This window comes from Phocoena phocoena, chromosome 14 (assembly GCF_963924675.1).
Source record: "Phocoena phocoena chromosome 14, mPhoPho1.1, whole genome shotgun sequence".
Classification (NCBI taxonomy): Eukaryota; Metazoa; Chordata; class Mammalia; order Artiodactyla; family Phocoenidae; genus Phocoena; species Phocoena phocoena.
The window spans coordinates 63,292,012-63,319,939 of NC_089232.1; the positions used below are offsets into that span (position 1 = coordinate 63,292,012).

The 27,928-nt window shown below is 39.7% G+C and overlaps 1 protein-coding gene across 1 annotated transcript in view; it reads right to left on the reverse strand.

Moving 5' to 3' along the window:
• Window positions 1-27,560, reverse strand: part of RASGRP3 (RAS guanyl releasing protein 3) — a 42,326-nt gene extending 14,766 nt beyond the window's left edge. The window contains exons 1-11 of the mRNA XM_065891742.1: window positions 27,511-27,560; window positions 24,530-24,721; window positions 23,364-23,466; window positions 21,508-21,570; window positions 20,832-20,963; window positions 19,249-19,396; window positions 17,615-17,788; window positions 17,114-17,230; window positions 14,859-15,134; window positions 7,593-7,670; window positions 4,073-4,186 (exon numbers count right to left, since the gene is read on the reverse strand). Coding sequence (XP_065747814.1) covers window positions 4,073-4,186; window positions 7,593-7,670; window positions 14,859-15,134; window positions 17,114-17,230; window positions 17,615-17,788; window positions 19,249-19,396; window positions 20,832-20,963; window positions 21,508-21,570; window positions 23,364-23,466; window positions 24,530-24,599 — 1,275 coding nt within the window. The 5' untranslated portion in view covers window positions 24,600-24,721; window positions 27,511-27,560. The remainder of the gene's footprint in view (window positions 1-4,072; window positions 4,187-7,592; window positions 7,671-14,858; window positions 15,135-17,113; window positions 17,231-17,614; window positions 17,789-19,248; window positions 19,397-20,831; window positions 20,964-21,507; window positions 21,571-23,363; window positions 23,467-24,529; window positions 24,722-27,510) is intronic.
• Window positions 27,561-27,928: the final 368 nt, after the last annotated feature.

The window sequence follows — 27,928 nt, forward strand, 5'->3', positions numbered from 1 at the left end:
TATTCAAATCCATAGGGAAATTATGGGTTATCTAATAATTGCTGTTGAGTTAAATGGCTGATAATCTTATAAAATAAATTGCCCCTAAACTAAATTCCAGATGCCTTAAATATTTTAATGTAAAAATTAAGTTATAAAAAACCAAAGGTAAATAGATAAAAATATTTTTCATGTTTTATTATCTTTGAGTAGGAAAGACCTTTCTTAGGACGACATCCAAGTCAGAGGTCATAAACAAAAGTATTTCATTACAATAAAATGCAAAATATCTGAATCAAAAAAACTCAATTAACAAATTTAAATATAAACGACAGAGAAAATCATTTGCAACACTTATGAGAGGACACAAAAGGAAAACAGAGGATCACCAAAGTAAAAATACAAATGGACAATACATTCATGGAAAGACATTCAATTCTGCTAGTAATTATGGAAATACTAATGAAACTTTTTTTTTACCTCTCAAATTGGAAAACATTAAAACAATTGATAATTTCCTAGGGTTATGAGAAAATAGGCACTCTCTTATCAAGTTGGTAAAGCAAATAGCCACAATCTTTCTGGAGGACAATCAGTGCTTACTCTGACACAGCAATTCCACTTCTAGGAATTGTTCTAAGGAAATAACTGAACAAGCTTTCTCAAAGATATACATGTATATATGTGTGTGTGTGTATGGGGGCGGAGAATAAAATCATACAAGATGATCTACAAATTATCAGTGATTAACCCTAGACAGAAGAGACATCAAGTCCTGACAGTAAAACTTTCTATTTCTGAAATGTTTTAATATTCAGCTTTTTAATTTTTTTATTTTTTTGCCGCACCACGTGGCTTGCGGGATCTTAATTCCCCAACCAGGGATTGAACCTGGGGCCATGTCAGTGAAAGTGCTGAGTCCTAACCAGTGGACTGCCCTGGCTTTCTTTATAATCAGAGAAAAATAAGAAAGATTTTTCTGGGCTTCCCTGGTGGCGCAGTGGTTGAGAGTTCACCTGCCGATGCAGGGGACACGGGTTCGTGTCCCGGTCTGGGAGGATCCCACATGCCGCAGAGCGGCTGGGCCCATGAGCCATGGCCGCTGAGCCTGCATGTCCAGAGCCTGTGCTCTGCAACGGGAGAGGCCACAACAGTGAGAGGCCCGTGTACCACAAAAAAAAAAAAAGAAAAAAGAATTTTCCATTGCCCTCTGCTAAATTGGATTTTCAAAAAGTTTGTAAGTTCTCCCTGCAAACACATGTATGCAAACATTTGACTTAGAGTCCAGTTATAATGAAGCAATCTCTCTTTCCCCTGTGATTTCTTTTTTTTTTTTAACATCTTTATTGGAGTATAATTGCTTTACAACGGTGTGTTAGTTTCTGCTTTATAACAAAGTGAATCAGCTATATATACACATATATCCCCAAATCTCCTCCCTCTTGCATCTCCCTCCCACCCTCCCAGGTGGACACAAAGCACCGAGCTGATCTCCCTGTTCTATGTGGCTGCTTCCCACTAGCTATCTATTTTACACTTGGTAGAATATATAAGTACATGCCACTCTCTCACTTCGTCCCAGATTACCCTTCCCCCTCCCCGTGTCCTCAAGTCCATCCTCTATGTCTGCGTCTTTATTCCTGTCCTGCCCCTAGGTTCTTCAGAACCGTATTTTTTTTTTTTAGATTCCATATATATGTGTTAGCATATGGTATTTGTCTTTATCTTTCTGACTTCACTCCATATGACAGACTCTAGGTCCATCCACCTCCCTACAAATAACTCAATTTTGTTTCTTTTTATGGCTGAGTAATATTCCATTGTATATATGTGCCACATCTTCTTTATCCATTCATCTGTTGATGGACACTTAGGTTGCTTCCATGTCCTGGCTTTCGTAAATAGAGCTGCAACGAACATTGTGGTACCTGACTCTTTTTGAATTATGGTTTTCTCAGGATATATGCCCAGTAGTGGGATTGCTGGGTCGTATGGTAGTTCTATTTGTAGTTTTTTAAGGAACCTCCATACTGTTCTCCATAGTGGCTGTATCAATTTACACTCCCACCAACAGCGCAAGAGGGTTCCCTTTTCTCCACACCCTCTCCAGCATTTATTGTTTGTAGATATTTTGATGATGGCCATTCTGACTGGTGTGAGGTGATACCTCATTGTAGTTTTGATTTGCATTTCTCTAATGATTAGTGATGTTGAACATTCTTTCATGTGTTTGTTGGCAATTCCCCTGTGGTTTCTATTATATATTATCTGTATTGCCTTAGGGCACAACTGCTTCAGGAGTATTTTGGGAAGTAGGCAAAGTATAAATGAACAAATTACTTAATTAAAAATATGATTGTTTAGCACCCATTGCAAGTTTATCCATAAATAACTGAATTTTTTGCAAGTCTCACTATCAATGCTTATCCATAATCAAAATTGCTTAAAAATGAACTATTATGGAGTGATTACGATTTATAGTTCAATACCCGTATTTATACTGAGAGAACAAGATTTTTTTGGAATAAAATTCATTATGGAAATTCAAATGAAACCCAGCCATTTATTCAATTAAATCAATAGTACTCAATCCAACCAAACTGGGCCAACCTTCCCCCATGAAACTGGAATTGGAGAAAAGAGGTAAGGTACAAAGGGGTGGGGGAGAAAGAGGCTCCTCGTGTGGAGCAAGGAAAGTCTGTCTGCAGAGAATGGAGTGAGCATTCAGAGAAAAGCAGAGGAGAGAGTAGAGGAAAAAATACGTCATTCATTTCCTGATTCTAGACCTTCCTGAGCTGCAACTCCATGCACCCAGATCCTTTGCCCACCTTCCCTGGCTCCAAGTTGGGTCTGTCACTACCACATCATCACATGGTCTCCACTGGACCTTATGGCTGTCTCATCCCCTTCCCTCACCCTTTCTAATCTCCCCTTCCTGACTCCCATGCCCCATGCAACTTTTCTTTCAGCACTTCATAGTTCCATGGATGATCCAAGATATAGAACATTCTTTTTCTGTAAACGTCCTTTCCCAGCAAAAAGCACATAATATCCCAAAGACTTGTTCCTATTGCATTTGAGGATGTACTAGTCCATGAAGGGAGATGTTTAATCAACAATCACAATTTCTAGTGTCTGAGATATTTCCATCTTTCCCACATTGGTGCATCTACTCTTTTTTTGTTGTTTTTAATATGGAAAATTCTGACGCAATCTTGCCCTTCATTAAGTGATGTTTCTGACCTAAATGCTGTTGCGCTGCGGTGTCACAGACCCCCAAATATATACAGCTGGAGAAACTACTCAACTTACAGTATTTTTTCCTACCCTCATGTAACCAATTTATCCAGCATTTTATAGTGACCCATGTGGGTTTTTTTTTTTATAAACTTATTTATTTATTTACTTATTCTTGGCTCCATTGGTTCTTTGTTGCTGCCTGAGGGCTTTTTCTAGTTGTGGTGAGCAGGGGCTACTCTTTGTTGCGGTGCATGGGCTTCTCATTGGGTGGCTTCTCTTATTGTGGAGCATGGACTCTAGGTACGTGGGCCTCAGTAGTTATGGCATGTGGGCTTCAGTAGTTGTGGCACGCAGGCTCAGTAGTTGTGGCTTGTGGGCTCTAGAGCATAGGCTCAGTAGTTGTGGCGCACGGGCTTAGTTGCTCAGCGACCTTCCTGGACCAGGGCTCAAACCCGTATCCCCTGAATTGACAGGCAGATTCTTAACCACTGCACCACCAGGGAAGCCCCCCATGTGGGTTTTAATGAGTAGATTCTAATCCTCAAACAGTCCCTTGGGTTGCAGGGACAATGACAGAAGTGTCAAATGCCTGGGGAAGTGAGGGGTTCTAAGTAGCTGAGAGTATTTGGGCAAGTGAGAACTGACAGACAGGAAGGGGAAAGGGGGACTTCCTGGGAGGTTCTTCCCCAGAAGCCAGTGCCAGGTAGAGCTAAGTGTCTGCTGAATTGCTCTTACTTGCTAGAGGGCTGTTTTCATGGACTCCATCTGATTCCTGGGCAACCCGAGAATATTCTGGAAAGAGAAAGGGGCCTCCTTTTAACTGCTCACATTTAACTGTCCCTCAACCACTTACCTCAACTAATTTCCTTATGTGCTTGTTGATGACTGTAGGATCTGGCTTTGGCATCACGCCTGAGGCCCACTCCAGGGGCACCACGGGCTTGGTGGGCGTCGTAGGGGAGGTAGGCTGCTGACAGAAAACACACACATTTTTCAACTTTATCTGGGGTCTCGAGCAATTTGGACCAGGGACACTGAGAAAGCCATATAAGTTTTGCATATTAATATCAGTAAAAACTTCTGTTTATGTAGTACTTAAATATTTTGAAAACATCAGTGAAAATTTTGTTAATGCAATATTTTGTCTGTAGAATCTAATCTGTAACTAAATACATAGTTTGTTTAACAGCAGCCTAGATTGTATTATTTTAGGTGGAAAAAAATATTGCTCTCCCAGCTCACCCAAAAATCCTATCCAAGTTCCCCAGATACTACTAAAACACCCTTAAACATCTCTGTAACAATCCATACAATTTTTTGCTTGTATAATACAAAGCACATAAAACACCAGTTATCTAATTCTTTAACAGTCAGTGCTAGTGATAAATTAGGTGTGTGCAGCAAGTGGCCAGCAGTGCACAGCCAAGTTTATGTCATCTTACCAGCATCTCTCAATATGCTTAATCAGTTCTTGACGGTTTGGCTAATCATTAGCTCTCTTGAGCCCCGCTTTGGTGAACTTGTTTCCTCCACAGGTTCTTCCACATTCGTGCAAGATATTTTCACTTAATAATGTGGAGAAGATGGTAGCAATAATGTATAACTCGCTTACACAACACAAGTGTGAAACACAATCCTATTGGGAGCCAAGAGTGCTGTGCACTTCGTATCCTTTCCCTAGGGCTCTCATATGATGAAATATTTTTGCTGGTGCATGCATACAAACCTGTATTCGCAGGTTGTTTTTAAATTTGATACCGAGTTGGGGATAACCATTTTTGCAAGAGGAGGTGAGGCGTAACTGTACGGATTTAAGCCTCTACCAATGTTGTGAGGTGGGTGCTGCTGTGAGCTACAAACAGGACAAAAAATTATCTGCCATCTGAATATGGTCACTCTCACACACAGTTTCTCTCTCACACACACACACATGCACACACACACATGTGCTCACACATCTCGGCTCTTTCGGTAAAGCCTTTCATCTTGTTGATATAATAAAGGATTAAACCCTTGGTTCCCAAACTATACAGCAAGGCACACCCCTCCTCTGGAGCGCTGCGATGAACTCAGAGGGTTACCAAAAGATATTTCAAACTTCCGAGGGAAATACAGCAATATTCAATATTTGTCAATAGCACACGAACTACCAGCTTGAAATAGTTCGCAATTCACCCATCAGCTCGTGCCACATTTCTATCAATGATATCATGTCCTTGAGAAGCAAAAAATCAATGTGGAACAAGCAATAAAGGTGACAGTATCCAATCTGATTCCAAGATTTAAGAAATTGTACCATGCCCAACAGGCACACATATCCATTAGTAATTGTGGTTATTTAAGAATGAAATTAAAATGTTATTTTTTTCAATCTGTGTGTATTATTTTTTCAGGCAGGTAATAAGCCATTAGAACATCAATGTTTATACATATTTAGTTGCTTGGACCTAACTATTCTATAAGTGGAACTGTTAGGTATTTCTTCTGACCTAGAGGTAGCATGAAAAAACTGAGACATGAATTAAAACACAAAAAATTATGAGGCACTAAGGGTGCCATGAACAGAATAAGGTTGAGAAGCTCTGGGACTAACTAGGTGAGGTTGGCCAGTGTTAACTGTAAGAACATTAAAGCTACAGACTCTCAGGAATATAATCCTGACGGGAAATTGTTCTTAGTTACCAGTATGCGTTGAACACTAAATACAAAATAAGGTGACATTCCACTTAGAGAAGAGACAGAAAGGGATTGGGAAATGTGTTTGCATAGATTCATGGGATTTTAGCACTTGGAAGGGGCTTTGAAAGCTTCTGCTTTTACAAGAGGTAAAAAGACTTTTTTATGTTGGATGGAGATGTCTCCAAAAATTGGTAAAACTTGATCCTGAAAATAAACCAAAGTAAATCTAAAAGGCACAAATCAGGCATGTGTGCTAAAATGGTCATTCTTACCCTGTTTCTGAACAAGGGGTGGTGGGAAAATAATGGGCAGCATCACGCTGTAGAAAAAGCACAGGCGGTGAAGGCAGACTCCTGAGACCAGTCCAAATTCTCCTACTGACTGGCTCTGTGGTCCGTGTAAGACACCTATGCTCACCAGACTCTGTTTCCTTAACAGAGTTAATGAGATAACATATATATTATGACCTGCCAGGCATCCAACAACCAACAGGTGGCAATTAAGGTGCCTAGTTATAGGTAAAGGAAGGCGTCAGGAGGTGGCAATGCTGTGTGTGCACGTACAGGACAGCTTCATCACACCAAAGCTATGGAATGAGGGAGGAGCTTACGAATTCCTTTTTTTCAGTAACATTACTTTTCTTTCTAGCTCTCTCTTCATCACGCGAACTTTGAAGAGTCTGGTCCTAACCCCTCCCTTTTCCTGTGCTGTATCTTCCCATATGGCTGCCTTCTGCAGTGTCCCCAAGAAATGGGCTTCTTGGGGCTGGCAGGGAGGGGAACATGGTGATGGACCACCACAGACATTATTTTAAGAACAGATGCTACCAGGTCAACTGACTCAGACTCAAGTTCATAGTCTCCCACCTGGCGTTTACTGTGAACAGCATTCACAGTCATTCTGCCTTTTTCAGTTCGATGGTTCAGAATGGTAGTAGGTATTAATAGATGGACAGACTTAGGCCCTAGGGTTGCTGGCAACATGCCACAGAACTCAACTGGTACGGAGGTAATGAATGAGACCTTCATAAGAAAACAGATCTCAGGATATAAGAAGCAGACAGAAATTTTTTTTTCAACATGCAAACCTCATCCTCATTGTAAATTTCATATTCACCCAGATATTTGTTTTTTTACTAGTGCAAAGCATATCTGAGCTACAGTCCGCTTGCTAAGAGTAATGAGCAGTGTACATTCAGTAATTCAGTTTCTTCAACTCATTATATAATGTTTCTTTACTAAGAGTCAGCTATCAATTAAGTGAGACTCTATCCAATGTGATACTGAAATTCTGAGCTGGATGAATCATTAGTAGAGAAACTTGTGAATTATGATTAGGGTATTTAAAATTTATTAAATCTAATTTTATGTAGAATCAGTTTTTTAAAAAAAAGCCTAGAATGGTCATTCAAATTATTGTTCCTTCTTTTTGGGGGGAGGGGCAGGTTCTCAGAGGGAACATGGAAGATCAACAATAAAACAGAGTAACTGGAAATGATGTTCTTCTTTGTTAGCTTCTAATGTGAAGAAATAATTATCTGTCAGGGCTAAGCTGTTCCATTGGTAAAATGGGAAGAATATAGATTTTTTAATTCTTCAATCTTTAGATCACAAAGCACTACTGTAATGGTCAATTATTGTAAATATAAAATAATGGTGTTTGTCACTGAACCTGAGAGAGAAAACACTACTCACCGATTTAGAATTTCTAGGCTCCAGCACCAGTGATAGTTTGTAAATATCATCTTCTGTGTGATAGAGGTCCAGAGAAAGCTACAACAAATTAGAAGGGATAAATAAGGATGTTGAATCATTTATTTACTTATTTACATTACTGAAATTTTTCCAAACTGAATGCTTAAGCTCAATGTCCAATAACTTGAGTGAATATAGAACATTAAAAAGATAGCATGCAGAGGTGGAAAATGAAATTTTTTTTAAAGAAGTTTTAATATTTTATTTTTTGGCCACGCAGGATGTGGGATCTTAGTTCCCCAATCAAGGAGTAAACCCATGCCCCCTGCACTGGAAGCGCGGAGTCTTAACTACCGGGCCGCCAGGGAAGTCCCGGAAAACGAAATTTTAAAAAGAAAAAAGTTAAACCTAGTGTGGTCATCAGCATCAACAAGAACCATTGACTCAATTTTTCTTTTTTTTTCTTTTTTTTTTTCGGTACGCGGGCCTCTCACTGTTGTGGCCTCTCCCATTGCGGAGCACACGCACCAGACGCTCAGGCTCAGCGGCCATGGCTCACAGGCCCAGCCGCTCCGCGGCATGTGGGATTTTCCCGGACCAGGGCACGAACCCATGTCCCCTGCATCGGCAGGCGGACTCTCAACCACTGCGCCACCAGGGAAGCCCTCAATTTTTCTTGATAATTATTGAGTAGCTCCTAAGCACCAAGCACTGAGCTGGAGATAAGGGATCCTTGATGTTATAGGCTAGGACCGGGGACAAGTGTATAAAATAAGACTTGGAAATGGAATAAATGGTGTCTTGGAGGTTTGACTAAAGAACTGCAGAAATGAAGGAGCAATTAATAGGTTTCTATTATTTCAGGGCATTGTGCTAAGTTCTGGTGACATAAAATGGTATAAAATCATTCCTGCCCTCAAGGGCCAGACACTTTATTTGACTAAATAGGACCTGAACACAAAAAGATATATTCACATCAACAAAAGGCAACACATGCTGAATGTGAAGGAAGTTGCCCCGCTCTAAGTGCTATAGGAATTTTTCAGGGAGGCAGCGTGTAAAGCATGAGGGAGAGGTTTTGGAGACCAGTGGGTTTGAGTTCAAATTCTGAGCCTGCCACTGGTTAGCTCTGTGGCCTTGAGCCAGTTATTTCCTCTCTGACACTCAGTTTCCACTTCTGTAAAATGGAAATGATCACAAAAGTCCCTATCTAATTGGATTTTTATCAGGATCAAATGAAATAATGCATGTAAAGTATTTCACACAGGACCTAGTACACAGTGAAATCTCAGGAAATGTAATCTGGTGTTGTTGATGTTATTGTTATTATTATAGCTGTTACAACTACTCTTATTATTATGTGTGGGGGCCACTGAGGACAGAAATGATCAGGATGGATTCACAGAGGAACTTGTGAACTGGGACCTAACTGGGAGGACTTGGAGAAATAAAGACAGAGAGAAAGATTAGGGTAGGCAAGGATAAGAATGTAAATGAAGATTAAACTGCGTGGATAAAATCTGCAAAACCTTAAAATGCATGGTCCCACTTACCTAAAACAGAAGTCATAAGATTTAAAATAAGCCTGGATAATTCCCACACGTGCCCTTCAATGTTAAGAACCTGATGAATCATACCATTTTATCAACAGGGAAGAGAACCAGGTGCCCTGTCCTTTCTCTGACCATTTTAAGCATGAAAATTTTCCTTTGACATATTTTGTCTAAAGATAAAGTCTTAATGTGAAAGGCTTTATTCCATTTCCAAGTCTTATTTTATACACCTGTCCCTGGTCCTAGCCTGTAACATCAAGGATCCCTTTATCTCCAGCTCAGTGCCTGGTGCTTAGGAGCAAGAGAAAACTCAGAGGCACAGGATGTCTTTCAAGGATTTATCTTGCTGTTCTATCTCATTTTTTAAAAAAAGAAACTGGCATTATAAACTGTCATTTTTGCATCATTCATTCAACAAATATTTATTGTTCACCTAATATATGGCGGGGACCATTGTAGTCACTATTCTAGCTACTAAATACAGCAGTTAAATTAAGGATTTCATATATCTGGTCATGTATTGCATTATCTAGACTTTGTCATCTAAAGGTTTTTTTAAGCATAATAAAATTGACGTTACTATAAAATTGCCCCAGTATCATTTCAGATCATGAAAATCATGCTCACAAAGAATGTACACTGTATCCACCTTCCTCTGAACATCAGTCACTTCTACCTCCAGGGGCCCTGCCTTTTTTCAGGAGAGGAACTGTCCGCATGTCACAAAACAAATGCTTTGAGGAACCAGCTCACCATATAAAAGAGTGAAGGGAGATGCATGAAAGGGATATTGTGATAGAGACATTGGTATAACAATGTATTTGGTAAAAGAGTTTTGCAGATATGATTAACTTGGGGATCTCTCCTCATAGTTCAACAATAAGAAAAATTTGTGCTGATAAGTGGAATTTGACACTGGATCTCTGGGTTAGGGAAGCAATAGGGGAAGGTGTGATCACTGATGAATGGGAGATAGCCACTACTCATCTAAGGCAAATTGTTGTCAGTTTGATGACAATTGCCACATCTAATTTGTCAAGAGAAGTCAGAAATCTAGAGTTTTATATAAAATATCCTCATTTTTAAGCACTGGCAACTAATAACAAATTTTTTTTTATGATTCCATGTGGGCCAAATAAAACACATCTGCCATGGGCAGTTGCCCACTGTTTTGTAAATTCCACAACAGAAGACTCTACTGGTCTCTAAGCTTCATGAAAGGAGACAGTACCTTTGTAATTCCACCTCCATAATCCCAGTCCTAGTTTGCTACCTTGCACTGTGAATGTGACATAGACAGAAAACTGACTGACTTCTTCCTTTTGATGTCCTGTTGTCAGGAGTTAATCCGGGCTTTGATGAGTATGTTCCTGTCCTCCTGACTCTTCCTCTGATGACAGCACTGGCATCTGCCGGAAAGGAGATGCCAGCAGTGCAAGAACATCCAACCAGAAACCCAAATAAGCCACACACTAAATAGGGGAGATGCTCTTTCAAAAGACACAGAACATCCCTGAGTATTTTCATATGTCACAGGGACAGATATCTGACTCTATGATGGAAATATTTTTGTTTTCTCCCAATGTTTGCTCTCCATTTATTAGTGGTCGTATGAACCTAGGCAAGTCATTAACCTTCTTGAGTCTGTCTCTTGATCTGTAAAATGGGAATCATCAATAATAGCTCCCTCCCATGATTGTTGTGAGGATTAAATGAGCTAATGGTGTCCAATGGGATTTGTTCAGAGGGCCACACAGATTGAAACTGCAGGGTTTGGCTCCCAATCAGTGCAGCAGCCAAATGCCACTGTCCTCATCCACGAGTGCAGAGCCGCCTTCTGGGTTAACTCTAGCCATCTCTCTGCTTTCCAAGCCGTGATCCTATTTGCTTTCTCGGATCTCCTCTGGGCCTTACGGCCCTGCACAAAGTGATCTGTTCTACTTTTAAATAATATAGGCAGCTTGTCAATGGGGTTTCAAAAATATTTATTTGTGTCTAACATATTTTAAGCTTGTTTGTTTCTAAAAAATGTTCTGAGTCACTGTTGCAGGTTGTTGCTTTTACATCCAAGCCTATCAGCAAAGATGGCTGTGGATTAAGTCTGCACCTCAGGACCGACATTGTCTTGACTGGAGAATTGTAAAATAACACACACTTGGCCATCAAACTATCTCCATTCACCATTTTTGCAATTCTTCCTCTTCCTCCTCCTCTTCTTCTTTCTTCTTCTTCTTCTTCGATTGTAAAAATACAGGGGCTTTCCAGTAATTTGCATATACTCAGAATGGTAAATGTAACTGATAGATCTAAAAATACTATGAAAAAAATCAGACTATTTCGTATACCATGAAACAAGAAGCATCAGTTTAAAAGCTCCTGGTTACATGAATTGGGATCACAGTGGAAAATGTCTTCTCCAGATCTTCCCTAAAAAGGGGAACAATCCAAATCCCAACAGTTTGGCAGTGTGGTCCTCTTTCCTTCATGTGCCAGTACTGTTCAGGGGGCTCAGATTACAATGATAAAAATGGCAAACATAGTCCCTGCTCGCATAGATTTCATTTTGTAATTAACTCTTTCTTTACACACCCATGAAGAGGGAGAGAGATTATTTAATTTTCACAGACGCAAAATAAAGTAAATGTCAACAATATTCCCACATTACAGAGTAAATGTCCATCAGAGAGAAGAGAGAGAGAGAGAGCCACAAACTGGGATTCAGAAGTTGGCTATTTGCAAGCCTTTTGTCCATTATGAATCGCAGCTTCTTCATTTCTAAAATAGGAAGGGGCAGGGGTGATGTTACACCCTCTGACCTGCCCAGGCTACATCACAGGGTATGTGTGAGAATCTACTGAGGAAATGTATGTGAAAAGTGCTGTGAAAACTGTAATCAACTATTACAGAAAGTTCAAGCATTGCTATACAGCCTACTGCACAGAGCACGCATTTAGTAATTGTTCATTAACTTAAGAGTTCTCATTTTCTTTCTTCCAGGGCTCTCAATCATATATCAGCTTCCTCACCTGGGACCATGTTTAGAAGCAGTCACTTCAGGCAGAAACTTGACCTAGAGTCTTGGAGCAAAAAGAATCACCCCTTCAATGCTGTGCTTAATAAGAACGACCTCACATGCATTTGGGCAGCTGCAGTCAACGTATGGTTCTAATCTCAACGTGTATGTGGTTCATGAAATGCTCACTGGGCTCCAGTGAACACCTCCTGGGAGTCTCCTCCATTCTCATTCTGAGGAGATTAATCTGCCTAGGGCCAGGAAGAATGAATGCACCGAACTTTCTCCTTGGTTGTGGGGAGAGAGGAGGGCTTTTGGCTTTAAATAGAAACTGGCTTGACCATTGTGCTCATCTGTGGAACTGTGCTATCCTGATGAGCCACTGGGCCGGAACCACAGAATTAAGTTGACACTTGGTTCCTTAGTCCCAAGGCTCCACCATTCCTTACATCTAGCACCACAGAAGTTTAGAGCTGGATGAGATCTTACAAATGAGCACAAAACCCTTTAGGAAAAATCCAAAGTCAAGACTAGTTAGCAAGGAGACAAAGCTAAGTAACTGCAGAGGCAGGACAAAAAGTTATGTCTCCCATCTGAGACTCTTGCCACTATGTTACACTATACTATACAATGCTGCTGTGACTAAATATGGTGCTTGGTGGCTTCTAAATTTTCCTTCAATTCCTGAGAGAGAGAGAGAGAGAGAGAGAGAGAGAGAGAGAGAGAGATACACAGAGAGACTGAGAGATTGAGTCTTTTTCTTTTTTCTTTCGTTTCCAGCAAAAATGAATTATTTCTTAGCTTTTACTTCTGGAGTTCAGATTTTCCATCTGCAGCCCCAAAATTTCATTCCAAATCCTTTAGTATTTCTCAAATATCTGTCCTGATGTTGCCTGCTGCATTTACAATTCAAATTTCTTTTCCCTACTCCATCATTATTTTTTATCCAGATGAGGAATTGCCCAGCATAGGCAGCTGCTCATGAAGTTCTCCCCTAGCTCGTGGAGGCAGCCTGAGCACAGACACTTGGAGCCTAGGCTACCCCCTGAGACTGGTCTTCAGACATCACCTGTGGCTGTGGGGTTACAGTCTGATTGGGGCTGTAACTCTGGTCACTTATTCATGGAAACAGATTTACATGGCAAATGGTTAATAAAGGCAGCTGCCTGGATTTTTGTGAGGTTCCCCCACCCTAATAGAGAATGTCTGGGTGTTTACTATTTGTTACACAAACTCAACCCCAAGAGATTTGTGCTTCTGTGTGTTGGCCACTTCTGCTTTATACTAAGAATGCAGCTACCATTATTGCCTACACCTAGGGGTTCTCTTCTTTGGTAAACAATTCTGTGTTCTAGGAACAGTTTGTGAGAAGGTCTAGGAACTGCACTCTTATCCCAATGCAGCAGTCCTAGAGGATTTAGCTCTTTGGAGTTCCAGAGGGTTTCTTGTTTTCATTCCCCATGGCCACTGGAGGAAAGTAGTCAATTCGGTGTTGCAGCCAAGTTTCAGATGCTACAGTGTCATAAACCCAAACAAGGAAGTTGCTCCTCCACTTGTTTAAGCAAGGGTGAGAGAATTTGCTTATGCCTCTTTCCCCCTGACAAAGAAGCAGCCAATGGGAAATGTTCTCTGCTACACACCTGTGTGTCTAAAAGTGCTAGGACCTAGAGACCAGCTAATGGTGTGTGCCACCAAGGCCAAAACGTATGAGCAGTAGGTCAATTTCTTCCAACCCACTCCCAAATACAGCACCCAGTTCATCTGCTGAGCTCCTAAATATGCCAGGTATTGGGTGGGCCAAAAAGTTCTTTCAGGTTTTTCCGTTAAGATGTTATGCAATACTGTGAGAGGTGCTGGGGACGGGCGATGTATAAGGCAGGTAAATCGAAAAAAAATCTAATGTCAAGTGATACCTCCTATAGATAAAAAAGTACAAGGTACAAGGGCAACACATGTGACAGATGCCTTACTGCTTTGGAAGGAAACAGAGAATGCTCCAGAAAGATAGAGGCTTTTGAATTTAAGCTAGTCATGGTGGGGTTGGGGGGTGGGTAAGGAAGGAATTTTCCAAGAAAATGCAAAGCCAGAAAGTAGAAGGCAGCAATTTGTGGTGGAAAGTATAAGTCCCACATTCCTCAAAGGCAGGTGTGATGCGGGATCAGGTGATGACAAACGAGGAGAAACTGATAGTCAGAAAACAAGTCATGAAGGGCTCCAGTGGCAGCCTGGGACCTGTATCTGGTGGTTTGGGGAGGTTGGTGGGGGTCACGGGGAGGGAGATCTCAGAGCAGCTCCCCGAATTACTCCAGGCTTCAACTACAGCAGTGCAGTGAGGATCAAGAGAAGCCGATGAGTTGAGGGCATATAGAAGGGGGTGATGAATTAGATGAGTGTGATGAGGCACTGAGGACAGGGCTGGAGGGCCTCTCTAAGAATTGCAGAAGCCAGAGCCGTGGAGGCTGAGACTGGGACCCTCAAAGCAAAGGGAACTTTCTTTGCTCGGAGATTGGTGTCTCAAGTCATTTGGGTTACAGGTGTGTTTCCCTCCCTTCATCCTTTGAGATTTCTTCCCATCTACTGACCCTGAATTCAACCCCTCCCCCACCCCCATTGTGAATTGCTGGCATGGATCTTCCTGCATACCCTGGGAAGTGAGGTGCAGGAGAGTTATTAGCACAAACTCCAGTCCGTTGGACTCACCGTGAGCAAGTTGATCAAATCCAGGTTGGGTTCCAAGTGGTGAGAGGCATTCTGCAGGGAGACCAGTTCACTCAAGGTAACGGAGAGCTGGTGCATTTTCACAATGTTCACTTTGTTCTCCTCCATCCAGTCTGGGAAAATGACATGGACTGCTATCAAGTCTTTCAAGTGGACGCCAAGGATTGGGATTTTGAAGCCATCACAGTCGGCAAAGGCCTTGCGGTAATTACAGTAATTGCCGTTGGAGGAGACCAGCTCTGTCATTTCATTCCAGTTCTGGGAACAGATGGAAAAGTAGTATTTTCAAACAGCCTTCCCTTCTGCCCACCCTCAGGCCCAACAGTGTGTGGCTAGGAAATTCCTCACCTACTGAAAGAAGTATCAATTGCACCAACGTTGATGCAGGGAAATATTAACCAGGGAAAAGAAAGTTAGAAAAATGTACTAGGCTTGGCTATGAGTTGGACAGCCTGTTCCATTCTGCGTCAAAAGAGAAATAGCCCACACCTCTGCCTACCTACTAGGGGTGTTGAGATGTTAAATAGCATCATGTATATATAAGTATTTTGTAATTCATGGAAATATTACAATCCACAAATACAAGCATGTATTGTATTGAAGTATGTAGTATATTAAAATTTCCTAGTTGTTCCAAGAAAGTTGCATTCAAGATATAACTTGAAGGGGCCAGTATGGGGTAGGAACAGTCATACTGATGTGTGAGATAGCTGTGGTTTTGGACTCTGCCACTAACTAGGAGGGTGACCTTAAGCAAGTCACTTCACTTTTGGGGACCTCAGTTTTCTTTTCTGTAAGAAAGAGGAGTTCAAATAAATAATTTTTGAAGACATACTGGTGGTTGCAAGCTTCTATGAGCCTCCACTGAATTCTTATTCTTTACAACATTTAAAATATGTTTTGCTCTTTACTGGAAATTCATTACTAATCTAAAGGAAAATGAAACACATAATGAGCCCCATTATACTTGGAAAGGGTGCAGTGTTTGAGGTCACTCAGCAGTGCTTCTGTGGTTTATATTCTCCTGTTTATATGCACAAGCTATTGTTGGTTGCCTAACGGCAGCCATACCTTCCTAATAGACCCGTGTGTCTACTTTTGATCAGTCTACTCTTTCCCATGTGTCTCGGATGACGCTGTTTCCGTGCCCAGATCCAAGGATGGGTTCTGATCTACCATCTTCATAATTCCATCCCTCTGGTTTGTGATTGGTTCAGAAACACAGAGTTAAGCCAATCAGTACATTGTATCCCTCTGGATACTGTTATTGGCCCAGGGGTGGGCATGTGATTTGAGATGGTCCAATCTGTCTAAAAAAAGAAGGTCTTTTATTCCATGGGTGTGGAGCTGAATAGAGGTTTTCCCTATCTCCAACTTTCATAAACAAGAAAGCATAATTTTCCCGTTGCTGCAGACAGCCCAATCAGGAGGGAAACCAATCCGATGAAAAACAAAAACTAAAACAAAAACCTCATACTCAGAGGAATACAGAGCGACTGAGTCAGAGCTCTGATCAGACCATGCCTGGACTTGGCCTTGCCTCTGGACTTTCAGGTATGTGAGACGATCCATTTCCTTATTGTTTAAGCAATTCCAAGATTTTTTTTTTTAACTTACAGCTGAAAGTGTCCTTACTGATATAACAAAGTACACGCTTACAAGGAAATCTTTTCATAAGGATGAAATGTTCTTTTTTGCTCAATAAGGAGAAATATTACTGTGGTCTGGAAATAAATATGGCAGAAAAAGTTCAGTTTGGGAAACAATCATTGCTTAATTTTTTTTTTTATCCCTGAAAACTGAGCTATAAATCTGAGGGCTTTCTATACAGAAGATTTCTTTCTGCCTCCCCTTCCTTTGTGTCTTCCACCGTGTTGAACACAGTACTATGAAGAGAGCAGGTGTTCAATGACTTCATTTGAGGACAGGACGGTAGGAATGATTTCTGTCATATTTGCCTTGTAACCCCCATGTATTTCACAATGCCTATCACATAGTAAGCACCAAACACATATTTTTTGAATATTTACAACTGCAATATGTTAACGGTGTTCAAAGCATTCCTATTAGGACACTTGTTGCCACCTCTAATCTGTTTTTCCAGGTGGTATGGCTGTAACCTCCTATTGTCTAAGAAGAAAACTTTCCCATGCTGAGTGACATTTGTTAGGATCATCCTACCCCCAAACAATTTACAAACGAACTTTCTACTTGGGTTATGATCTGATCCACTGTACCTTTGTAACTTCTGAAGAAAGATGAGAATGGGTCTCTTTGAGCCGGGAAATGGAACTATGACTAAGGCCTCCTACCACTGCCATCAGGGTGTTAAAATTTTTGAGCTGAAGGAGCTTCTGCAATAGAAAAGGTTAACTTCAATACTTTGTAACAATTTTTGAATTATTCTGACCTTTTTGAGGTACAAATGAAGTCCTACAATTTAACAACAAGGATGTAGGGAAAATAGTATCAATTCAAAATGAAGTACAAATGAAATCCACTAGAAAAATATATCAGTCATTACACAGAAAAATAGCTACATTAAATGCTTCCAAATATGGCCAATTAAAAGCAATCTTCTTGCATGAGAGAAGTATATTTGCTCATTAGACATTTATGGGTATTTTAATTGGCTTTTATATTGTGAACTCCAAATTTTTTCAACGACTTTTCTCAGTAGAGAGAATGAATATCTAGAATCCTTTGAGAATCCCAGTCTAATTAACAGACATACATACCTTGGCAACATTGATAAACTTTGTGATGACTTCTGCCCTTTGCTGAGGGGTTGGTTTGCTTAGAACCATCAACTGGACCCACTTAGAGATTCCATTAAATAAAGCAATAGATCTCTCCAAGGTTGGGTTATTCTCCAGGCAGCCATGGATGACATAGCTTTGATAATCAGTGAACTAGTAAAGGAAGATTCAGAGACTCTGAATTATAATGGAGTCTTTGAAAAAATTATAAATTAGAATGTTGCATGGAAGGGGTGAGATAATGTTTCACAACAGCAAAACGATTTCTTTCATTTCACATTTATAATGGCATCTTACAAGTTTGAATATATCTGTATCTTTAACATGTTATTTTGCTGCATTTCACTCTTCCACACCCAGATGCACACTTATTACACACCACAGTGTTGATGGGAGGAGGAAGGGACAAGACTCAAAGTCATATTCCAGTGAGTCCAAAATTTGCTGGATCATAAGATCCACCTGGGGCATTTGCTAAAATACTGGTTTGGGGGAACATGTCAGACCTAAAGGATCACTGTTCCAGAGGAATAACCTAAGAATCTCCATTTTTCACCCACTACTGGTGATTCCAATGGTCAGGCAAGTTCGAGATACAATGGCATACATCATTAAAGAAGAGGAAATGAATATAAATATTATAATTTCAAGTCAGAATAAGTTTGCAATGTGTTTTCAAGAAGAAAAGAGAAAAAACAGAAGTTGAGTAAGGCTGCTCTTTGGCAAAACTGACACATTTTCAGGAAGTCAGCATGGATGTCATCAGATACATATGAGCCTCCTACCATATAAACAGAGCAGGGGATTCCCTCTTATGGCCTGCCTGTGGGGAATCAAAAGGTCCTCTCCAAGTAGGGTTACTTAGTGAAAAGAATCAGTCTTTCAGAAATCCATACTTCTAACCTCATGTTCTTCTTTGCAAGCAATAACGTAATTCATTCTTTGGCATCTTGGAAAAGGAGGAGTGACTTCCCCAGAGCTTGGTTAGACAAATACAAAGGCTGTTTGTGAACCATTGTGGAAATATCATAACAAATGGATAGTGAGTAGGTGGCTAGGAAGAGATCACAGTCAGGGGGAAGAAAAGGGATGCAGAGGAGGAACTCTATCAAGACAGAATAGGAAAGAAAAATTTAATCCAGGATATCCATCCCTGAGAAAGAAACAACCTGATGTTGAGATTCTCCTGAAAGCTTACAATTCCTATTTTCAACCTATATCCATAATCAGGTATTTATACATATCCCAACCTAAATAAATATTTCTTCTCCCAAAATGAAGGGCCCAGCTAAACATGTTCACTTGGGAGAAGTCAACAGAGCTAAATAAACCTTGAATGGTTAAATCTCCACTGAATATTTAGAAAATCATGCTTTAATCCTATGAAAGGAGACATTGAAAATAGCAACAGAAATATAGCTCCTGAGCCATAAAATAAAGACAGGATAATATTTATCTTTGGTTAAAAGGGATTGTTCCTGTGAGTTAAGGGCACTTTTCCAGTGGAGCACAGTGACAGAGGCTGCCAACACTTCAGAGTATGAAAATGCAGCTCTTGGTAAAGTTGGCATGGTGGTTGTTATCCTTGGAAGAGTAAGTGTCCAGTTTCTTACTGAGATCCTTCTAAAAGATTTATGCTCCAGAAAAGTGAGGTGCTCAGCCAATTCAATGGGCTCCAGATGGTCAAAGAGCAGACAGGCTTTTCCCTTCTTGGATACTTTTTTCCTCTGTGTGACTCTTCTCATCCAGTCATAGGAAGGACTATAAAAGAAGAGTGAGTCTGGTCAATGTGCTGAAAGCTCATTTCACTCAATGGAAGTTATTAACCTACTGACTGTGTAACTCTTGGCCTGCTTCCAGGGGCTTGTGCAAAATACACGCCCAGTCCTTCATATTTGAAGAGAAAACCACTGACCCATTGCCAATAGAATATAAACTTCAAGTTGTTTTTCCATACAGGGTAGGTTTGCACTGATTCATCCAGAATCCCTTACTTGGTCTTTCCTGTGACCAGTAAGGTTTGGATCATGAGGGAGAGGTTAGGGCTAGGTATATAAATTTTGGAGTTTATCAATATATAGATGGTGATGGAAACCATCAAAAAAAGCTGGTTCTCACACTTCAGCAACATATGGATTATTTGAAAAGCTTGTTATAAAGACAGAGACCTAGACCTCACTACCAGAGATTCTGATTTACTAGGAATGAATAATCTGAATAATCTGTATTTTTTAGTATAAACATTTATCAAACTCTTAGATGTCCCAGGCACCACTATAATCACAAGTATTAACTCATTAAATCTTCACAACAACTGTACCAGGTATTACTACTATTACTCCCATTTTATAGATGAGAAAATATAGGCACAGAGAGATTAAAATTTTACCCAAGATCACACAGCTAGTAAGTAGAGGAGTCAGGCTGAATAATCCTTACTTTTAACAACATCCCTAATAACCCCTGGATCACTCACCATTGATCACTCTTGAAGAAGTATTCTAGGAAAAGAGACTAGAGTATGAATGCCTAGGACACAAGAGCACATATTTGCAATATGGCTAACCATACTCACAGGCCTAAAATAGTTTTGTCTACAAAGTTAGCTAGTCAATATAAAATGCTAGCCTAATTAGCACCAAGTTCCTAACCACTGAGCTAACGAGTTCATGGCACAACTATGGTCAACATTTGTACAGCCTCAGGCTGACCTCAGAGCATCTCAAACTTGAATGATCATATGAATCAGCTGGGGATCTTATTAAAATGCAGTTTCCAGTTCAGCAGGTTTAGGGTGGGGCCTGAGATTCTGCATTTCTGTTGAGCTCCCAGGTGATGCCAATGCTGCTGATCCACAGACCACACTATGAGTGGCAAGGGTATAGGAGACTAGATTCAGTAACCAAGTACTGAGCATCTATTATATGCCAAATGCTTTCACGTATTATCTCAGGTATTCATTGGATGCTCATAATACCCCATGAGAAAGTACAATCCCCATTTTACAAATACAGAAATTGAAGCTTGGAGAGAGAAACTCTGTCCAATGGGACTGTGCTCATTGCATCAAAGCTTTCCTCAGAGAAGCACACCTTGATTCTGAAATGGTATGGATGGAGGTCAAGTGGGGTCATCACTACCCCCTCCCTCAAACAGTGGGCTCATCTTGTTTGAAAGAAGCTTGTGCCACTCTTACATGCTGGATATGTCGATGAGGCTGACGTGTTTCTCATATCCTAGTTGACTAGCTACTTCCCGGAATTCCTCAGTCATACGGATCAAACCGAGGTCCAAATTAAACTCTGCGGGAAACTTCAGAATCCAGTACCTGAAAGGCATCAAGTATTTTTGACAACTGGAAGATTTCAAGCTAGACCTCTATGGAAACCATGGTATCATTTTACAGATTACATTTTACAATGCATCAAGACCACATGCCAAATTAGCAATCTCCCATCCCTCATCCATCACATTGAGTCTCCCTCTTCCCTCCTTTAATCAAGGACTCAAATCCACCACTCCCACCCTGAGCCTTTCTTTCTCTCTCTTCAGAACCACCGCTGAGAAGAAACCCTTATCCCAATTCATGGCAAGTAGGTGGGAATGTGTACGGTGAGGGAGTAGAAAAAAAATGAATGTACTCTAAGAGCTGCTTTCATTCCCTAATCACATTGACCACTGCTTGATCTACAGTCCAAAAGAAAGATGAATTCTACTCCCAGGAACAGAGAAGGGCCAGTTTTAATAAAATCAATAAAAGGGGGACTTGAGTCGATTCTATTGTCAGACTAGGTCTGTTGTATGGTGAAAAGGAAACTGTCAACAATCGCAGAACTAGAAACCACAAGACAATTAAATTCGTAAATATTTACCTCATGAAGTAACAGATCTTTAATCGAAATTCATCACAGCTTTCTCCACTGGCATTTCGATACGTACACTCGTTAAAGAAAAATCCTTGCACGTTGTTTCCTTTGCACAGACCTGCAGCTGTTTGATCAATTTAGATGAATTCCTAATAAGAGGGCCGTACTAGGAATATTAGGGTTATGTGTACCTTCAAATGGAGAGAAAAGTGTGTTCTGATGACATCAGTGCTAAATAATTGACACAATGTATTATTGCTCTGGGATGTATTGTTTTGGTCTGGAAGAGAAGCCATTTATAAAATTAGTTTTACCTTCCTGAGAAAGTACCAAGTGATGACTGTCAACTGTAATTACAAATATACTACCAACTATAGATGATTTAAAATCAATAGTACATAAAAGTACCATTTTAGTCAAAAAGATTTTATATATAGGATTAATGCTTTATATAAGTACTCTAATTTCTTTAGTATTTGAAAATGTCATTTTTGGGTATATTAATACACATGTCGTGTTGTGATTTAGTTTCAAGTCTATTTAGTCATACTCTTTTTAACTAACATATATTGAGCTCCTGCTATATGCCAGGCACCATGGATATGCAGTGAGCAAGGAATCCAAAGAAATGTTAATGCATAGGCAGTTTCAGCTTTCATACAATCTGTACTTTCAGATATTAAACTTTACTGTGTCTAAATATCCCTTTCTATTTGTGTTTCATATAGCAGCAGACATACTAATGATGAGGGTGCTGCTTGTGGGCACATTTTTGGACACTGTTTGGATCCTGAGGCGGGATGGACCAGACTGAGTCAGTTCCCTCCATCCTTCTCTATGTACTGCCCTTCAATAGTGGGACCTGTGGAATCCTTGGACCACTGGGTACTAGTATCTTGCTCACTTCCAGGAACCTCTGTTCAGGGTGAATGTCCCCTTATCTTCTCTAACATCCATGCATGTTGGAAGAAAGAAGTAGAAAGTGGAGGAAGCTTGAAGTAAGCAGATGGAAGCCACGCTGGCCCTAATAGTACTCAATGGACCCTCTCCCTCTGAGGCTCCCCTTGTCCTGCAAAGCTTCTCACTCATCTGCGGGATCCCTGGGCTTGCAGCCGGCAAAGACTGTAGGAACCAACATTAGTGGTTATATAATAAACATTAGATCTCGGGGAATAAAACCTCCGTATAAATGTGTGACTGTTTTGTAGCCATTTTCAGTCATTTGGCTTTTAACTACCTTTTAGGACTGTACCGTGTACAAAAGTGGTGGACTGCTAAAAGCCCTTATTATAGAATGGGATTTCTAACTATGGATTCTTTTTTTGCTTTTATATCAGAAGAAAATTTAAAATTAATATCAATTAACAAATTGTAATAAACCTGCTAGAATATTCCTTGTGTCTTGCCAGCAAGGGAAGTGTGAAAATTTAGGTGGTGTTTATGCCTGAGCCAGATCATATTATTTTGGCTGGCATTTCCATATGTCTAAACTGTATCCTCTAGGTCCACCATTCTGCATTCCTAAAAGGAATAAATTAGCTCTTGAATCAGTGTTAAATATTCTTTCATTATACTAACAGCAGAAATATTTAAGACAAGTTAGAAACATTCAGTCTACAGCTCCTGTTTCATTTTATATCTAGTGATTATTTCCAAGCAGAGTCAACACATCCAGATGGATAGTTAACTATTTGGTCAATCATCCAGATGTTTTGTCTAGACATGTATATATATTCACAAAACAGCTGGATAACCGACTGAAGACTTTATTCATCTTCATTTACTGGCTGTGGTTAGACACTCTATCTAAATACAGAACTTGATTTATGATTGTAAAAATTACACAGTAGTTGAAAAGATATATGCAGAGAAGTTTTTCTGCCAACTCAGTGGAAGATAAATACCATCGGTGCATAAGTAGAACTATTCTTGGCAAATAACTATTATTCAGCTCTCCATTGTCATCTGTTAAAAAATAAAATAAAATGAGAGGTGAGGAGACGACAGTACATACTACTTTTCTCTTTTTCTAATATCAGTAGAGAAACATCAGGGTCAAAATTTTCTTGTAGACCCCATTATCATTTTCCTCCTACTTCTGCTGGTATTTCCTTGCAAATTAAGTGGGTAGGTCTCACCCTTCCTCTGATGTAAGGTTGCCAAATTTCACAAATAAAAATACATGACACAGTTAAATTTGAATTAAGTAAACCACAAATAATTTTTTAGTATATGTATGTCCCATGCACTATTTAGGACATACTTATACTAAAAATGTGGGTCATCTGCAATTCAAATTTAACTGAGCAACCTGTATTTTATCTGGCAACCCTTTTCTGTCTGGTTTAACTCTTTCTATAACAATCAGTTCAACAAACAACTCCTCTGTGACTCTGTTTGTGCAAGGAATAATCCAAAATGCTGAGGTAGATGAACAACATAAAAGGCATATAGCTGTAAAGTCTACAACCTAGTAGGAGATACAAGACATATACACAAAGGCAGAATGCAGGAGCTTGGGCAACTCACTCTTGTCTAAGCCAAAAGACCAAGAAATTATCACAGCAGCATATACCACAGTCATAAAGGGCTGTGGGAGAGTGGAGGAAAGTCATAAAGGGCTGTGGGAGAGTGGAGGAAAGTCATAAAGGGCTGTGGGAGAGTGGAGGAAGCAATCAGCATTCCTGACAGGGGAGATTAGGAATGATTTTATGAACATCTAGGGTGACATCTGAAATGAGCTCTGAAGTAGAATTTCAGTGAAGTAATATGATAGAGGCATGGAGGTAGAAAGATGTAGGGAATGTTCCAGAAACATTAAGTGAACAGTATGGCTGGGGTATCAGCTGTGGGCAGTAAAGGGAAGGAAATGCAGAGGGCAGTGATACTGGGGAGACAGATTGGGGTCAATCAAAAAGGCTTTAAATACCAAGGTATGGAGATTGAATTCTGTTCCACGGCAACACCTACATCTGAACAGGGGGAAGTAAGAGTAGCAAGATGTACAGAAGGGAGAAAAGGCTCATACCAAACATCTCAATGCAAGTGCTCAGCAGTTCATCTAATGTTGCCGCTTTCCCAAGTCCACTTGACCCCATGGTTATTTAGCCGTTGTCAAAAAACTAGGGGCATTTTCAACATCATGTAGACCATCTCCATAATCATGCAAACAGGTGATGTTTGTGCCTAGTGGTGGTCTCTGTCCTAGAGTCTCAAGACTCTAAAGAAACAAGAAGAAAAAAGTATCAGACTAGAGTTCTGCTATCCGTTAAAGCATGACTTTCCTACCTGAAAAGATAATGACTTCCACTGACTATATTTCTGCAAGAAAAGCATCAAAGTGACAGAGATTGTGTGAACCACCATGATGGTGAAATGCCTGCTAATCTGTTCCTTAGCATGTATGATGCTCTGAAACCACGGAAACGTTCCCTATTAAATACCATCCCATTTAGCAGCTGAAAAATTTTTTTGATACAACATGTTACACTTCATATTCTTAAGTGATAAAGACATTCAAGAGTACATTGTTATAAGCGTTACTTGGTTTAATATTATTACAAGTATATAGAGGGAGATAACTTTAAAGAGCAAATATATTGATGAGCGTTATCCTCAGGGATCATGTAAACGTTCAACAACTGGTAAAAAAAATCTTATTTGCATAACTTCTCTAACAGTAACAGTATTATTAATAGTAGTAAAATATTAACAATAATCTACTGAACATCCACATTATGTACCAGGCACTACACCAAATGCTTTGCATATATTATACAACTTGATCTTCATAACGATATTGTAAGGTAGATTATTATTTCCAGTTTACAGACAAGGTCATGGGATTCACACAGATTTAGCAACTGGTCCAAAACCATACAATTATTATGGCCTTGAATCAGGACTCAATTATAAAATAAAGTTTTTTGGTTTCCCTTTTTCCCTTTTATTGCTCTCCCAAGTGGGGATATCATAAGGCTGTCATAATTTTGCCCCCTAATCTTGTGTGAAAAATGGCACTCCACACCATCTCAGAAGAAGGATATAAACCAGATTATCTGTCACAGAAGTAGTAGAAAAATGTTGGCATGACAGCTGTCCCATTTTATAGCACTGTCATGGGGAAAGTGGGATTAGAAACAACCTCTAAGAGATGCTTATACCGAAAGTATCCCTGTTGGAAACATACCATCATTTTATTTTACAGAGCAAGTCCTTGATGCCAGCTCCATATAAGGCTTAGAGAAATTGAGAGGTCATCGTGATGTAAGACAGTTACCCACTGTGGATAGTTTAGGAGGTAAACGTGGCCATTGGGAATTCACTCATGAACTGTTTAAAGTCAATGTCGATTTTACTCTCAAAGTTTATTTGTTCAACTGGTAGTCATGGAGCACCTGACAATTGCTAGACACTAGGCAAGGCATTGAGGCTGCCAAGATGAGCATATCATTGTCTTATCCCTGCCTTCAATGGGCTCATAGTCAACTTCAGAAGGCAAACACGAGAATGAATAGAAAAAAAACTAAGGTCCATATGTGTGGCTGTATTAGTTTAGTGGTACCACTGAAGAGTGACATCTGAATAAGTCTGTTCACCAGCTGTATAAATCAGGTGGAAACATACTCTTGTGCAAAAGGTACTACTCTTAGAGCATCAAAAGAAGGATTATTTCATGTGTCATAAAAATAACGGAAACACTGGGTCAATGCTGTCCCACTTCTGGAATGGGAATATTAAAGCTGTCTAGAACCAACTCTTACATCTCTTAACCAAGTCACCTTATTGGTAAGGCCTTTCCCGACCACCATAATTTAAAACAACACTCTCCCTCCAAGCCCACCTCCCAACTGGCATGCCCTACCTCTCTTACTGGATTTATTTTTCATCATAACACGTATCCCCACTTGACGTACTCTATATATTACTTGTTTGTTTACTTTTTAATCTTTCTAGCACTATGAACGTAAGCTCCATGAATGCAGGAATTTTTGTGTTAGTTCTCTGGTGTACTGCCCAACTGCTAAGATTTTTGCCTCTCATATAGAAGATACCCAAAAAAGAATTTGCTAAACTCATGAATGAGTGGATGGATGGATAAAGAAAGAATAAAATAAAAATGGTAAAAAGTTTGTCTTTGAATATGTATATATTTGTACGAGTGGATACTATAAAATTTTAAGGGATTGTTTTTTAGTTTGTTTTACTTATTTAAACTAGCTTTTAGTAAACATCACTGGGACAGAAGTTTTCTAGACTTTCTGCTAGCCTTCTAGATGTGATAGGATCTGCCTATACTCTATTCATAATAAGAACTTGGTACCTCTTCCAGGACATTTTGGGGCAGCATTTCTCTGATTTCCTTAACGTAAATTCTGTCAATCCCAAGAAAAGTCAACAATGGACAATTGACAGGTTTGATTACCTTCCTGTATAAACAGGAAGGTTTTTTATCTTGTTAATTCTTGTTACTGAATAGTAAATGTATTACTTAGAACCAAACAACCTAGATTAACTAAACTAATTCTTAGGTCAAACCCAAAATTATTCAGCTAATTTGTTTGGGGAAGATACTGACTTTCCACAAGAGGTTAGAAATAACCTGGCACCAAAGACCTGTCACCATGTTTGGAGTTATATTTGTGATCTGTAAAGAAGCCAGTACCTGAGAGCCAAATGGGCCTCTCCGGTTGCAATCTGTTTCTTCAATCAGTAGATGTGTCTGTGTCTCTGCTTAGCATTCTGTCATCTGAGATCTCATTTCATATGTGTGGATATTATTGTATCTACAACTGCTTTTTCAAAAGTAAAGCTTCTTTATTGCAAAGGCAATATACATTCATCATTTAAAATATGACAGTAATGAAAAAGGAAAGAAAAAAATTTACCCATAATCTCATCATTCAAAGGACTCTTGTTAATACCATGACATGTTTCTTTTAGTATTTCTGGCATAATTATTTTGGTGAGTTTCTTACATAATCTAAAATAGTTTAAAGAAACACTTACTTACTGGTCTCACAGAGGTAGATACCCAGGTCTGAAAGAATTTTAAGGGCAGTTATCATCACTGGAAAATGCACTGGGGACTCAGTCTGCTGAACTGGTTTACCCAACTCGAATAATGAGTACTTTGGAGAACCTGATAAAAGAACAGAAAGAAATCCCCAGAGTTAGATAATAGAAACACTGAATAATCCACATTGTTTTAAAGCATTTCCCAAACCCTTCAATTATAAGTGGTTTTTGTCTAAACGTCACCCACAAAATTAGTCAAAAAGAGAATACATTTGAAGTAGTTATTTGGTGCCATGATATTTTTAAGATCAAATTGTTTTTAAAACATTCAGCCTATTAAAAATGATGTGTGACCAAACCAAAATTTATACACATAGTGTAAAATACTATTTTAGTCCAAATATACTTC